At 44.3% G+C, this 14550-nt stretch overlaps 1 protein-coding gene across 12 annotated transcripts in view; it reads left to right on the top strand.

Annotated features, from left to right (window-relative positions):
• The window catches only part of LOC1280066 (1-phosphatidylinositol 4,5-bisphosphate phosphodiesterase classes I and II), a 96768-nt gene that overhangs the window by 37856 nt on the left and 44362 nt on the right, over positions 1-14550 (top strand). For all 12 annotated transcript variants that reach the window (XM_061662565.1, XM_061662567.1, XM_061662554.1 and 9 more), the window contains exon 3: positions 9954-10100. In XM_061662565.1, the coding sequence (XP_061518549.1) occupies positions 9954-10100 (147 nt within the window). The remainder of the gene's footprint in view (positions 1-9953; positions 10101-14550) is intronic.

The following is a 14550-nucleotide window of genomic DNA, read 5'->3' as shown; positions in this document are numbered from 1 at the left end:
ACATTGTTTTAGGGACATTGTAGGGACATTGAGAGAGTTTTTATTGGACGCAAAAAAGGACTTTTTATTGAGCAGTCGCTCTTGTCCCATGCATATATGTTTTCGCAAGGGATGACGTTTGATTGGCATGGTGAAGGGAGAGTCACAGCACCAATAAAACCCCTCCAGTGGCCAGTGTGACACTGGTGTCACGGGGAACTTTGTTTGTTTTCTGCCCGGAATTTCCAATTAATTTGTCGACATATTGCAGAAACCGAAACGCACGCAATGTGTCAACGGCAAACGTGTTGCCAGTGCCGCCGCATCATGCCGCCCGGTGTCCATTTCTAACAATTAGCTTTTGCCATGCCATGACCCTCTCGGCAGTGAAACGCACAGAGTCGGGCAGGGAAGCCCTCTAACGAGCAATTCCGAAATCCTTTCACCATGGAGATAATTGAATCAATTATAGCCGCACATCTCGGTCTCGCTCGTTGCGTGTGAGCGGGCGTGGAGATATTTTCCACCCGACCCCGATCGCAAACGGCACTCGATCATGTCGTTCTGATGTGCGCTGTGTGTGTGTGGCTGTGTGGAAAGGAACAGAAAGGGAGCAAGTTCATCCATCAGCATCTTCTATGAACACCATTCTTCAGAAACGGCTGTGAGCCGATTCGAGAGTTGAGTGAGCGTTGCTACTCTTTCCCCGGTTCCGGGGTTGATGTGCTGATTGAAGAGTGGGCCCGATAAAATCAATCAATTGGCAATAAGCGAACGAATGTGTCGGGCAATGCTGTGGTGCAATGTGCAGTGGGAGAAGGCTGAAATGTGTGCGCACACAGTGTGGCAGATGAAGCGTGATCGAATCTTTGGTTAATTAACAATTTTTCTCCCCCCTTTTCCTAGTAGCTGCCACTTGGGGGGAGGGTTCGGGTTTTCCCCAGGCAGGAGCTCTCCAGTGTTGTTTCATCCCCCGGTTCAACCGGGTCAGCAGCAGCAGTCATGGGGAAGAAGGGCGAGAAGTCGGATTGATAAATTGAATGATATCTTGCCAGCGCTTGTCACACTTGCACCAAGAGATTGTTCGTTTTATTCGTGCCATAAATGTGATTGATGTGTCACTCGTGCGGAAATAGTGCTGCTGCTGCTGTTGTGTGATTGTGCAAATGAGATTTTTCCGTTGTCGCATTTTTTAAGCCGATTTGAATAAAATATCGCATGAAATGGAACGTAAAATGCTTACCTTGGCAACGGCACATGTTCATAAAACACGCCAGCCCCTATTGATGGAGTAAATGGACCGTAACAAAATTGACTAATGAACTGTTTTTTGTGTGGAACGGCATGCGTACGTTTCGATTGAGTGGATTTAAAAATTACGCTATGCCTGATCGCAACACCTACTTTCCGGATCGTTAGCTCAAACCATGATGTGTCGACAGCAAAACATAATAATCATCCTGCCACTGCAGACATCCTTCTGGTGGCCGTGGTACAGTAGAGAACAAGTTGGTTTTCCAAAGGAAGGGTTACAAAATGGGCTCCAATCCGTAAAGGATAATCTGCTGGTAGCTGCCAACGGGATGGTAAGCGGTAAAAGTTTCACTGGTACTTCAACAGGCAATAGTTCAAGTGATAGATGGGACCGGGTCCATGTCAGCTACAAAACCCGTGCACAACAGCAGATTATCCGTTGATTAGGTAGGTGATCCGACTGTTCCTAACCCATGACCCACACTCACTCACTACTGTTTGGACTGAGTTATCATGTTGGCAATTGTAACTAAAAAACAATGCTAATCCTATTGAAGAGACATAAACACTCTTTACCTGGAAGAACGGAGAAGAACCATGGAAATTAAAGAATATTCGGTTTATATTGGCATGAACACTTTTAATTAAAACTCTTTAAAAAAGGATTCAATACATAATTTGTTCTGCTGATGTCCTTATACTGCTTTAAATATTGATAATTTAGTTTCGAAGTTTATGAAACAAAGCACTATTCATGCTACAACTGGCTCAAAAAATGGTACTCCTGTGCCGGTTGAGCTAGCAGATGGTGTTTTGAACTGAAAGCAGTTCATTAAATATTTACATCATCAATCGTCACTTTCACTTTTAATGTGAAACATCAAACAGCATAATTATCGTTACCGTACTTGTTTTGATCCTCTCGAGAGAATTCTGCAGGGAACCATAAATGTTTAATTGCTTCTAGATGACGATATTTAAGATTGGTGACAGTTTTAGATTTTGTATCGTAAAAATAATTATTTTTATGACGATATAGGCTTCTAGCTATGATCGTTTTAAGTAAATTTTGAATGTAAGTTTGATGTTCATACTAGTGATGGGTAAAGTTGGCAAAAATCCGGAGTCGACTCCGATCCGACTCCAATTAATTCGGAATCGACGCCGGAAGTAAGGTCCACCCTGTATCATCCGGAGTCGTTCGGAATCGTCCAGAATCGCCCGGAATCGTCCGGAGCTGTCCGGAGTCGTTCGGAGTCGGAGTCGTCTGGAGTCGTATGAAGTCGTTCGGACTCGTTTGGAGTCGTTCGGAGTCGTTCGAAGGCGCCCGGAGTCGTCTGGATTCATCCAGAATCGGCTACAGACAGAAACATCCGGAGTCGTCTGGAGTTCGCCGATGTCGGCCTTCGAAACAAAGGCCTGTATAAGAAGTGCACGCGCAAAGTGAAAGACAAAAAAACACAACGAAATGAAATGTCTGGTCACAAGCACAAAGGCTCCTATTGACTCCGACCAACTTCGATTCCGGTCAACTCCGAATGACTCCGGACGACTCCGGACGACTCCGACTCCGATCTACTCCGAACGACTCAGAACGACTCCGAACGACTTCGGACGACTCCGAACGATTCCGGCCGACTCCGAACGACTCCGGAAGGCTCCGAATGACTCCGGAAGGCTCCGAACGACTCTGGAAGGCTCCGGGCGACTGCGACTCTGGGCGGATCTTGTGGATCTCCATTTTGTGGATCTCGGAATCGGACTAGCAATAGTTGGAGTCGGATCGGAGTCGTGGGTGCGCTCCAGAGAGCAAATCACTAGTTCATTCTACAAAAATATTCCGTTCAACAATATTTTCTAGGAGCTGTTTGCTTTGCTAAAGTTTTTTTTCATCGCTTCTCCGTCAAAATTTTTTGTAACAATCCTTTTTTTGCATCATTTGATGACTTATGCGTGGCTAAATCTCTATCTTTATATGCATGTTTTGGCATCGAAGGACGATTATAAATAGATTTTTTCAAACATTTTAAGCAGCATTGACCTTGCCCTGCTGCCCTCTGACGTACCAGTTTTTGTCGTCAATTTATTGCTGCTGGTTGGGGAAGAAAGAGAACAATGGAATTAAGAATAACTAATGGATTCTAAGATTGAAGATACACGTAGCTGAACAGCACTCAGTACGGTGGAGAATAAATTGCACGCGTTTCTTAAAATTACTGACCGGCCGTTTACAATGAATTTGTCAATGGAATTTTAAATGAGTTTTCTAAACGGCAGATAAGTTGGCTTTGGCGAAAGCAGAACAGAGCTTTGTACCTTTGCATCTGTCGCTCTCGCTCTTCCGTTTTTGCGTGCTCGCGTTCTGTCTTCTCGCTTCCGGACAATGCACGACACGGTTCTCATGGTAATTGTTTGCAAAGAAGAAACATCTTCCATCCCCTCTCTCTCCTTCCCCGACACTTCCTGTTTGTTTACTCATCCCCGTGCATACCCCGAACGCAACTCCAAGCAGGCCAAATGGGCTAGTCACGGCGCAGCATCACCGGACAAACTACTTGGTCGAAATATTTGCCGTAGAATCTCGTCTCAAAATAAAACGACAGCGGCTACACGGTGTGTGCCGCGCTCAGGCAATTACTTTCCATCAGGGGTATTTTTTGTTGCTGCTGGTCTTCTCCTGTGCGAGCTCTGCCTGTCCTGTGTCTGTTTATTTTAAACAAGTTTCAAAAACGCTCATTCCCCGGATGCAATGGAGGCTCTCCGGTCTGGCTCTCTGGCATGTTTGCAAGGTCGCAGGCAAACAACGCCACAGGACTGGGCAGACTGGTTCACCAGGGCTTATACTCTCCGAAAGCTTAATCCACCTGCAGGTTCTTTTCCCGTTTGCTGTTTGTCATTTCATGCGAAAAAGCCATTGAGGAGTGAAGGCTGGCTGGGGTTTGTTCGTTATTTTTGGCAAAAAGCAAATAGTCAATTGTTTTAGCGTGACTTCTGTGTGTTTATCTATCAATGGTAAGCGGCGATGGATCGGCTCATTTTCCCCTTGGATCTGGGACGGTTCAATAAGCATTCGGAAGCTCTCTGTCATCGCCCATCGACTTTGGTACACCTGTAAATGCTTGAGCGTTTGAGTGGCAGTGACCATCGATCGATGTTTAATGCACGATGATTGATTGATGACAATCGGAGCTCTGTCGGGAGTGCTTACCGTGAGAAATGAGCAGTGCCGGTTGATGAGAAATGACACGACTTTGTGTGTGTGTGTGTTTTTTTTTGTGTGATGTGGCAGTAGCTAAAAGCGAGAAATTTGTCTGTTAATTTTTCCCTTCCCACCCAAAAAGGCACATTGCGTAATGAATGGACGGTAAAGCAGGCGCGGGCCGTTTGAGTAATGGCAAGCGATTGATCCAATCACGTTACGCTTCGGTGTTCATAATTTGTAATCAATTGTTCCCATCCACTCAGAACGAAGTGCTTGATCATGTGCGTGCGTTCGACGTTCTCGGGCGAGCGCTCTTTTCGCCAGTCATTAATCCTCATAAATTGCATTCATTTAGTCACAGCCACTCAGGTTTAGTAAAGAGGCGTACATACATCCTAGGAAAAATCGATCATAAACTCAGCTGGCTCAATCAATACCGCTCACCGGATCGGCTCTAGCAGTTGGCGGAGGTTTTGGGGCTAGGTTTTGCAAAGCGTTTGTTGTTTCATAAGCCGATGCTTTTGCAGCTCTTTTCTTCGAAGGCAACAGCAATCCTCGAACAAAACCACTTCCAAAGCAATCCAAAAGGAGGTTCCACTTATTTAGCAGCCGGCTGTAGCTCGGTTGTGCTTCGTACTGCTGCTGCTGCTGCTGCTGCTACTGCTAGGGAGAAAGAGACACTTAATTTATCTCTTTGCAAACATCTGCCGAACGTGAAGATACTAACGAGAAGGGTGCAATTACTTTGAAATCAGTTACGAAGGATTTGTAGTGGAGCTATTCGCCACCGGGCTGGGCCAGCCAGGCATGGAAATATGTGCCAGAGGTAAACGTGACTGCAAGCTTTGTTCTGCCTGGCAATGATGCTTTCTTCGCCCCAGACCAGACCAATTTTCTCTTCTAGACCGAAGGAAGTGCAGTAACAGGGCGAGAATAGGTCCGCTCCACACTTTTCCGCACACAGTTAGTAAAACAAACACACACACCACTGGGCCGTGTGTTTTGTGGGAAGGATGAGCAGCTTTCTAGCAAAGTTAAATGAAGGCCCATTCCGTACGACCTGAAAAGCAATATCTTATCATGAGCCGGCAAGAATGCTTTCGGTTTATGAAAGGTATTATTGCATAGCTTTCGAGTTCGACAGCGGTGGCCATTGTTTACCGGGGTCGTTGGAAAACCTGGCAGAGAAAAGGTTCGGTTTGCTTTTGCACCAACAAGTTGAAGCATGAAGTGGCCCCACATTGTGTCTGCCCGAGAGAGAATGTCGATATGTATTGGAAAATAGCAAAGAAAAATCCACAAAAGAACATAATTTAAAGTGCTCTTTCTTTTTTGTTGGCTTTCTAACAGAATTACAGAAGGGCCTGTGTTTGCAGTACATTACAAAACAATACTTCAAATGATTCAAGAACCATAAAATAAATTGTATTGATTTTCGTTGAATTTAGTGATAGTAAAGGCAATTATTTTGAATATGATACATCATTTTTCTCAAGTTTAGGTTGTGCAACTAAACAAAAGGTCCATTTTTTGTTAAGAGCATTTTTTTGACTTATACCTTAATGTTTTTGAAAAGAAAAAAAAACAGTTCATTTAATTTAGAAACTAACATCTTCAAAATGCATCGAAATAAAAAATTATGATATGCGTTAAAAGTAAACAAATGACGAATTTTCTTGAGCTTTATTAATCTTATATTTCTAACGTAAGTTAATTTTATGTATTTTAAAATATTCTAAGATTTTTTTCTTTTTTTTTTCTTGCATACATGAACCGACCGTTTAAAAAACGCTAGAAAAACATCACATGAACAAACCAATAACTTTGCAATATCAAATTTTGAATCCTTTTTGTGCTGCACACAATGTAGACTGCACCTGACGGTAATGCGATTTCATTTGCAAACCTTTCAGTTCACCTGCTACCAATGCGATGTGTGTTGCACTTTGTTCGTCGATGCAACATCACCCGGTATGATATATAATCCTTCGTAGCTTTTTCCTTCCCTAAAGCTCTAAAGCTGCTTTCCTCCTCCGCCACCAAAGTCCATCAATATTTTCTGCCATGCTGTGAGCGTGTATGGATGTGTACGTGTTTGTGTGTGTGTGTGTGCGTGACATAGTATCTGCTACCGTGCTTCGTTTCAAAGAATCGTGCTGGGATCACCGCAATGCTTCCAACAAAACTGTGGCTGTTGGATGGTTTGGCAAACCGCGCAACCGCTGGCATCGTAAATCAACATGTGTGCATTTTTACAACCTTCTCAATCGTAAAAGGAATTTGCTGATGGGATGAAGGATACAGGGTAGATGAAGGGAATCAACAGGGTCAAATAAGAAACAACAATGTAGAACACAATCGCACTCGCACCCGGCCAGAGTGAAAGGTGGGCGGCAATGCGGGCAATGTCGAAGAATGGAAACGGTCTCACCTGGGAATAGGTTTACCTGCTACACTACTGGGCTGCGGCATCAGGTGAATTTGCTTCCCTTTTGAACGTGGCGTAACACTGTATTTTACTGCACTGTTTGCTAACGGGGTGGAAGTTGTCCAGCCTTGCCAGGGTCCTGGCGTTCGTCCCCACCTCGTCCGGAAATGGGTTTCATTTTCCGCGTCGATGGCCGTTTTGGTGCTGTGAAAACAAACAGCTACCGTCGTCGGGCCGTCGTCGCGGTGGCAGAACACCTTTTATCCTGAGTGAAAATAAAACGATCAGCACAGAAAAAAGGGTAAAGGTGTATCGCAGCCGTAACAAAAGGAGTCGCAACATTGTGATGGTTGTGCTTTGTACACGACGTTAGGGGATGATTGTACAGGAATTACAGACATATACATACACACGCACGCACACACACACACACACACACACACACACACACACACACACACACAAACACACACTGGAGTAAATGGGTTTTCTGAACCTTTGACACAATCTCGTGATTTAGCCGGAACTTACTGGTACCAAACTTGCACAAAATATTCGAGTCCATTTCTTATCGCAAGCGTGTTCGCTTCGTCGGAGGAATTCATTTTTATTGGTCACGTCCAATCTGCACCGAACCATTAGCGCAAGCCCTTTTCTGCTCGTGCATAATGTATCGAGCTAAAGACGCGGTACAGCCCCCTCATCAATCAGTGGCTTTGTTTGCGCGTGGCGTACTCATGTTGCTCCAGCGATGCCTTCCCGCTGGTATCTAGATCGCGGTTGCTGCACCGGAAGCGAACATAATCACCAACCGCACGGTTGTGTCGCCCTTGGGGCGGTCGTCGTCGGTAGCCGAAAAGCTCAACCACCCATTAGCGATCATGAAGCTGGGACGATGATTACGCAAAGCGCAACCATCGTCAGGCTACTCGGGAACCGTTGGTTTCATCGATACATTAATATCGTCTTGTAATCTCGCTGCCGCTGCTTGCTGCTGGTCATTTCCTGAAACCGGAAGTTGGGGCCAAATATGGTTACCGGATGGATTTTGGGAAAGATCCACGCAAACCTTCCTAATGAACCCAAAACCTTTCCCAACGCGTCCTCGAGACGGTATTGGTGCTGCTGGTTTGATAATATGGCGCATATCTTGATCAGCGTGTCTATTGTTCTGGAGAGCGAATGATGAAATGCTGAAACCCAGTGGCGGATTTAGGGTGTTGGGGGCCCTAAGCGTTAAAAGGAGTGGAGGCCCCCCGGTTGGTGTCGAGCGGGGGGGGGGGCAATATTGTTGCATTAGGTTCTGAATCAAACACACTTCTATGGTTTGCGGGCGGGGGGGGGGGGGGGGGGGGGTTAGCTCAGAATCCCTGTACTGGGCCCCTATAGTTTATGAGTCCCTTCATCCATTGGGCCCCTATAGTTTATGAGTCCCTTCATCCATGGGGCCCCTAACTAGCACAGAAGCTCTTGCTGAGACTACTGTACACATTGTTCTACTTGCTGGACTTACACGGGGCCCCTACATTGACGGGGCCCCCCGCGGCCGCTCAGTCCGCGCACCGTTAAATCCGCCACTGCTGAAACCTTATACTTTTCCACGATGGTGGTTTATAGAATTCACGTTGATTTTTGTGATCAAGGATTTTGCGACCAAGAAATTTGCGACCAAGAAATTTGCGACCAAGAAATTTGCGACCAAAAATTTTGCGACCATGAATTTTGAAGTTTGCGACCAAGAAGATGGTGACTAAGAATTTTGTGATGAACAACATTGGCAACCAAGAAATTTGTGACCAAGAAGTTTGTGATCAAGAATTTCGCGATCAAGGATATTGCGACCAAGAGGTTTATGTCCAAGAATTTTGCGACCAAAAAGTTCGCGAACAAGATATTTGCGACCAAGAAGTCGGCGAATAACAATTTTGCGACCAACAAGTTTGTGACCAAGATAATTGCGACCAAGAATTTTGCGTGTATGGATTTTGTGACCAAGATATTTGCGATAAAGGATTTTGTGACCAACAATTTTGCGACTAAGAATTTTGCGACCTAGAAGTTTACGACCTATAGTTTTTGGCCCAAGAATTTTGCCGCTAAAAATTTTGATAATGAGAATTTTGCGACCAAGAATTTTGCGAGCATGGATTTTGTGATCAAACATTTTGCGAGCAGGGATTTTGTTTGTGTTTTGTGTAATAAGCATAGTACACCAGCGACATGTTTTTATTTCTCTTACACACGCGCACCCAACGATCGTAACTGAATCTTATTATTTATATCATCCCTTATATTCTTATAGCCGTAACAATTATTAAAACAATCAACGTCGATTAGATTAGCACATAAAAACAAAGGACAAACATGGAATTTTCACATATACGACAGGACGTCAACGTTTGGTTTGAAGAATGAGATTGTTCCGATAAATACTGAACGTCTGGTCAGCCCACTTTTAGGGCAACATTAGTCATCAAATATGGCTTAAGCTAAGCTAGTGAGCTCATTTCCTTTCACTTACACAGAATGCGAAGAACTTATCCCAAGTATAGCATTAAGTTAATCGATTCCCAAAACCATCGCCACGCTCACCTTCGCTATCAGCACACGATCAGTTCGTGCCGTGCATGCAAATGGGTGAAATCAGAATCACTCCACCAGAAACGGAATGGCCCACTGCACATATTCTCGCGGCGGGCCAAAGTGTAGCCTAATTGGATTGGCCCACCAAAGCTCAACTGCAAGCAGAGCGAGAAAAGCCGAGACCAAAGGTTAAAATGTGAGGTTATTGCGAAAAGCTTTTAGTCGTAATTTTTGCACCCGAATGCGCGCACCCACCACCTCAAGACGTTTCGATATGCGAACGAACAAAAAAAAAGCGGGAAAACGAACGAAAGAAATGGACGCACCCAAAACAAAAAAAGCTCTCTCGGAACATAAATTTCCCGCACCGCTCGACAAATCGACACGCGCAACAGAGCAGTGCGCTCTGAGGGGGACGAAAAAAAAAAAACAAGCAGGCACTGAATTTCACTGATGTGGTTTCGTTTTCTTCTCTTTGCGCGCTTCTTCGCTCGCTTCTATTTTCAGGACTCGTGCAACGGTACGCCGGTGACGCTGCGGGTCGATGTCAAGGGCTTCTTTCTGTACTGGGTGGATCAGAACCACGAGATGGACATGCTGGACATTGCCACCATTCGCGACGTTCGCACCGGCCAGTACGCCAAGAAGCCGAGGGTAAGTTCCGATTTCCGATATTGCGGGGGTTGGGCGTCCGAGTGGGTCCCGGGCTATTTATGGGGACGTTGCGCCGAAGGGCTTTTGCTGCCCTGACCCTTTCAGAAGACCGCCTGCTGGGGTCGGGGTTGATGGTAGCTTATTTTTACTTTGCCCCTTTTGATAGATTGATTGGCGGAAGCGCATTTAGGTTCGATTTAGCTTTCTTTCGCTTCCATTTAGGTTGCTGCTGTGGTTTTCTTTCTCTCTTTTTTTTACAGGTTGAATGTAGCGAAAGAGGTAGTGGTTAAATTAAGACTTCGGGCTATTTTTATAGTAGTTTCTGTAGCATTGTCGTCTCCTTTTTCTGGTTCCTTCGAATTGACTGGTGCTATTTTTGGTTTGTTGCGTCTTAATATACATGATTTGTACCTGAATTTAAGTGTCGATCATTTTTAGATGTGATCTTATGAGTATTTCAGTACAATGCTATTATTGCTAATGCTTAAAGCTCAAGAGAGTCTGTTTATTTATTTATTTATTTCATCTTAAATTAATGCTAATGCTTAAAGCTCAAGAGAGTTTGTTTATTTATTTATTTATTCCATCTTAAATTATTCTATCTTGCAGTTGACCTTTTTATCGTTTAAAACACTCAAAATGATAAAAAGCTCATGTGAAGTAGTTCAATCCAATTCAATGAACCGCTAAAGCTTAGCATCAATTATGTGAATGGATTAGTTACACAGTCACAAACAATGAATTATATCCGACCGCATTATTAAATCCCACTGTTTGTGGTGTAAGTGGACATTTTCATCATAAATCGGCACCACCTTACTGGTGAAAGAGAGCAGTTCCAGCAGCAAGAAAGAGCGTAAACTAGTTGTGTTTCAGTTGGTGATAAAGTTCAATGCTCATCGAACGGTACGGAACGACAAAAAAAAACAAGAAACTCCTCCCATACACGACTACTCTGGCATTAATTTATGGAAAATGACAAATTACACCCTGCGACTCCCTGCGTTCGTCCCATCTGGCTGACTTTATTTTTGGCTTGCTGCTTTGCAGCAAGGAGTTAAATTGTTGCTCATACCATGGTCATAAATTTCACTCACCCTTTAAAATTCCTCGAACATGACAAGACAAGTGTGTAACCTTTAGCGAAAGCGACACACTGCCGCCTCTCTTCGCACAGTGAAAGTGAAAACGAGTCGAACGCGCTGTGCGACTTTATCGAAAAGCCAACGCTCCGAAAAGCCAAAGCGTTGGTGATGGCAATGGAAACTAATTAACAGAATCGAATTTGGTTGTCAGCTGACATTTACGGGCGACGCGAACGGTTGACCCCGGCGTGAATCTTTGTCCCCGTCTGGATAGCTCCAAAAAGTGGACTCCTTAAGGTGGGTTGAATTTTTGCACTTGTTTCGTCGCTACACGGATACTTGGGCTTCCACTTCACTTCGCTCCACCTGGCACCCCGCGTTAATAGGCCTCGAGAGAGTAGTGTCGGCCTAAATGGGCTCGAATTAATTATGCGATCATTCACCGCTTATCCCGTCATCGCGCTTAGACGAGCCGAGACGAGAAGAGTCCTGTGTTGGGATTGGTACTGGTTGTTTTTTTTTCTTTCTCGTTTCTTGTGCGTTTGTGCCTCCATCACAGCTCAGTAGCCACCGAACTGTCCTTCATTATCCTCCGTACTCTTTGGTGACCCATTGTGTGCATGGACAGTGCAGGGGCACATCATCGTGCTGATCCAATTAAATTTAACTACCGTACTTTATATTCCATTTTTACAACCGCACCTTAAGCTTTCAGGGCTTTCAGCTCCGTTGAAGGAGGGGCGCGTTTGAAGCAGTATGCTCCCTCCAGTTCGTTTTATATGTTGTGTGGAGTGTTGAACGGTGCTTTGGTGCCATGTTTCCCTCACTAACTATCCTTCTGCTCGAGCTTTCACTAGCAGCAACAGTGCCGGCAATCATCTAAACGCGGCTGCAGCAAAATGGATGAATAAAGTACCAAATGGAAAGCTCACCTTTTTCACACCATTTTCATCATGCGTTGCTGATGGGGAGGGAATGTGAGTAGGGGGTAATTTTTCATTTTTTGTCTCGTCCTATCTCGCTTCTTTCTTCCATTGCCACCTTTCTAAACGATGCGAACGTTGTCGTTGGTTCGGCTGGCTGGGTGAGAAGACCCTCTTTTTCTGACGATCCTGATGAGGATGAAAATTCGTTTGATAACCTTTCCATTTTTTCCTCCGTGTGTCGGTGTCGGAGAGCGTCTGTTTGTCCCTCTGCATTGGTCACACTGGACAAAATACCTATGGTGAGATTTTCCCCTGCAAGTACCACCAACCGACACTCGGAACGAAACGAATGTAATATGATGGGGATGATGTCCCGTACCGTGCCGTAACAAACGAATGTTCCATAATCGTGCCATTGGCTTCATCTTCTTTTTTCGCCTTACACCTCCAGAATGGACCATCGTAAAAAGTTACGTGTGTTTTGAGGCGGTTTCGTTAGCAGCACCCTCGGAAAGCCGGCCGTATGCGTCGAAAATCCTTTCATTTGTGTCGCACTTTCACCGGCCCTAATCCAGGTGTAGCCCTGGAGGTGGGGGAGTAGGATGCAGGGCAGTATAGTCGTTCTTCGAGCTTTGATTAGCTTAAAGATAGGCGTCGGATTGAAGATAAGATATCGGTGTATGCGAGAGCGAGAGTGAGGCGCTATTTCGTTTTTGCGTGTGCTCTCTTGTGGCAGCGTTATCTTTGTTTTTTTTATTTGCTACTTTTACATCCTTTACCTCTCACTCGCTCTCCTGGTACCTCCACATCTATTAACGATGATGTGGGGGATTATGCAAAGGGATAAGGTTTGTGGTGAGCTTGCGTTAAGGGCTTAAGGTGACCGGTGCTAGTTGGTGTGTTGGGTTGCCGCAGTGCGTGTTCCGTTGGTCCGGTGTCGAAGTGCGTAAAGAAGGTTACATTATTTCACGTGCTTTTGCGTCTCAATTTGGATTCGTGATATCAGGGTCCTTTGTGAAATGGGGTGTACGTTGGACAATGTCCCCAATAACCCTTCTGCTCAAGAGCTTGAGTTTAGGGACGAAGTAAAGAAAAAAGAACAATGAAGATGTTCCATTTTATCACCTCTCCAAGCTAATGTAAACTGTTATTTATGGAGATAACAGGATTTAAGGAGAGGCAGTTTACTGGAGACGGGTATTGAATAAAGAGATGAGAATTTAATCAAATATTACAATGGGTTAGGGTATGATGTTTTAATTATGGATGAGGCTGATGAATTTGGATACTTCAAGAACAACTATTGTGTTCAGAAACCGTAAAGATTATTTTGGTCCTTCGAACCGGATGCGAAGGTCTAGCAATGCATTTATTCTTCCAAAAATCGATTTGTATCAGTTGTAATATTTGAATTAATAAAAAATAAATACATAAAACTTATACAGCTAAGAAATGCTTTCAATTTTAGCATTGCAATGGCATTTTTGGTCGCATTTCAGCTACAATTATTTCCATCTTTTCGAAAGTTCTTTTTGTATCAATTTGTACTTGATCTGATCATCGCTTGAGTGATGACATTGGTTAAAATTACGCTCAAGTCGTACAAAAAAAAAAACCCTTCCTAATGGCATATTAATGAGAAAATGTACAAATTAATCATGCTCATGGAAGCCTTTATCGACAGCGTCTCTTTTGAATTGAACATGCGTCGAAAGATACTGCCAAGAGAAAAAGAGCGTAAAAGCTTGGTTGACACATTCGATTGTTTCCTCCGGTTGATTTATGATACCCTGAGGTACAAAATGTATCTAGCAAAAGAATAAAAGCAAAAAAACCCGACTCACAAAAGAGTAAGCCACACGGAAGCAGCACAAAATGTTTCGTAAATCATCAAACAACATTCGAGCGCAGAAGCTGTTCCTTCGGGACAGCGGGACAGCGAAAAAGGAACCGTTTACCATTTGCTAGGGGAAGCTTTTGCTTCCGGCAACACACACACGCGCGTATGTGAAGGTTGATGATGTTTTCAATTTCGGAGTCGAAGGCAAGCAAAGCACGCCTCCAGGTGGGGAACACTAGCGTAATTTTCAAAGCAACTTCGCTTGCAGACACCTTCCAAGTAGGGCGGAGAAATTTGCCATGCCCCTTTTTTTCGGTGGAAATTGATTTCCCTTCAGCTGTCGTTTGGTGTTTTCATCGCGTTTTCCGCTAACCAGTGTAGCCCTGTGGCTGTCTGTGCATGCATGTGTGTAAAAAATGGTAAAATCCTACTATTGGAAGGAACACACTTTCCATTTTCATATATTCAATTTGTTTTCTCGTTGTGTTCTCGGATCTTCTTCGCTTGGTTCCTGTTTCAGCACAAAACAGTGTGTAGCGTGTGTGTTTTTTTTTGTTCTGGTTGTTCCCTTCAGGCAATACATTGTACCGCTTGTTCAT

The sequence above is a fragment of the Anopheles gambiae genome, chromosome 3 (genome assembly GCF_943734735.2).
Source record: "Anopheles gambiae chromosome 3, idAnoGambNW_F1_1, whole genome shotgun sequence".
NCBI lineage: Eukaryota > Metazoa > Arthropoda > Insecta > Diptera > Culicidae > Anopheles > Anopheles gambiae.
This window is presented reverse-complemented; position numbering and strand designations above follow the sequence as displayed.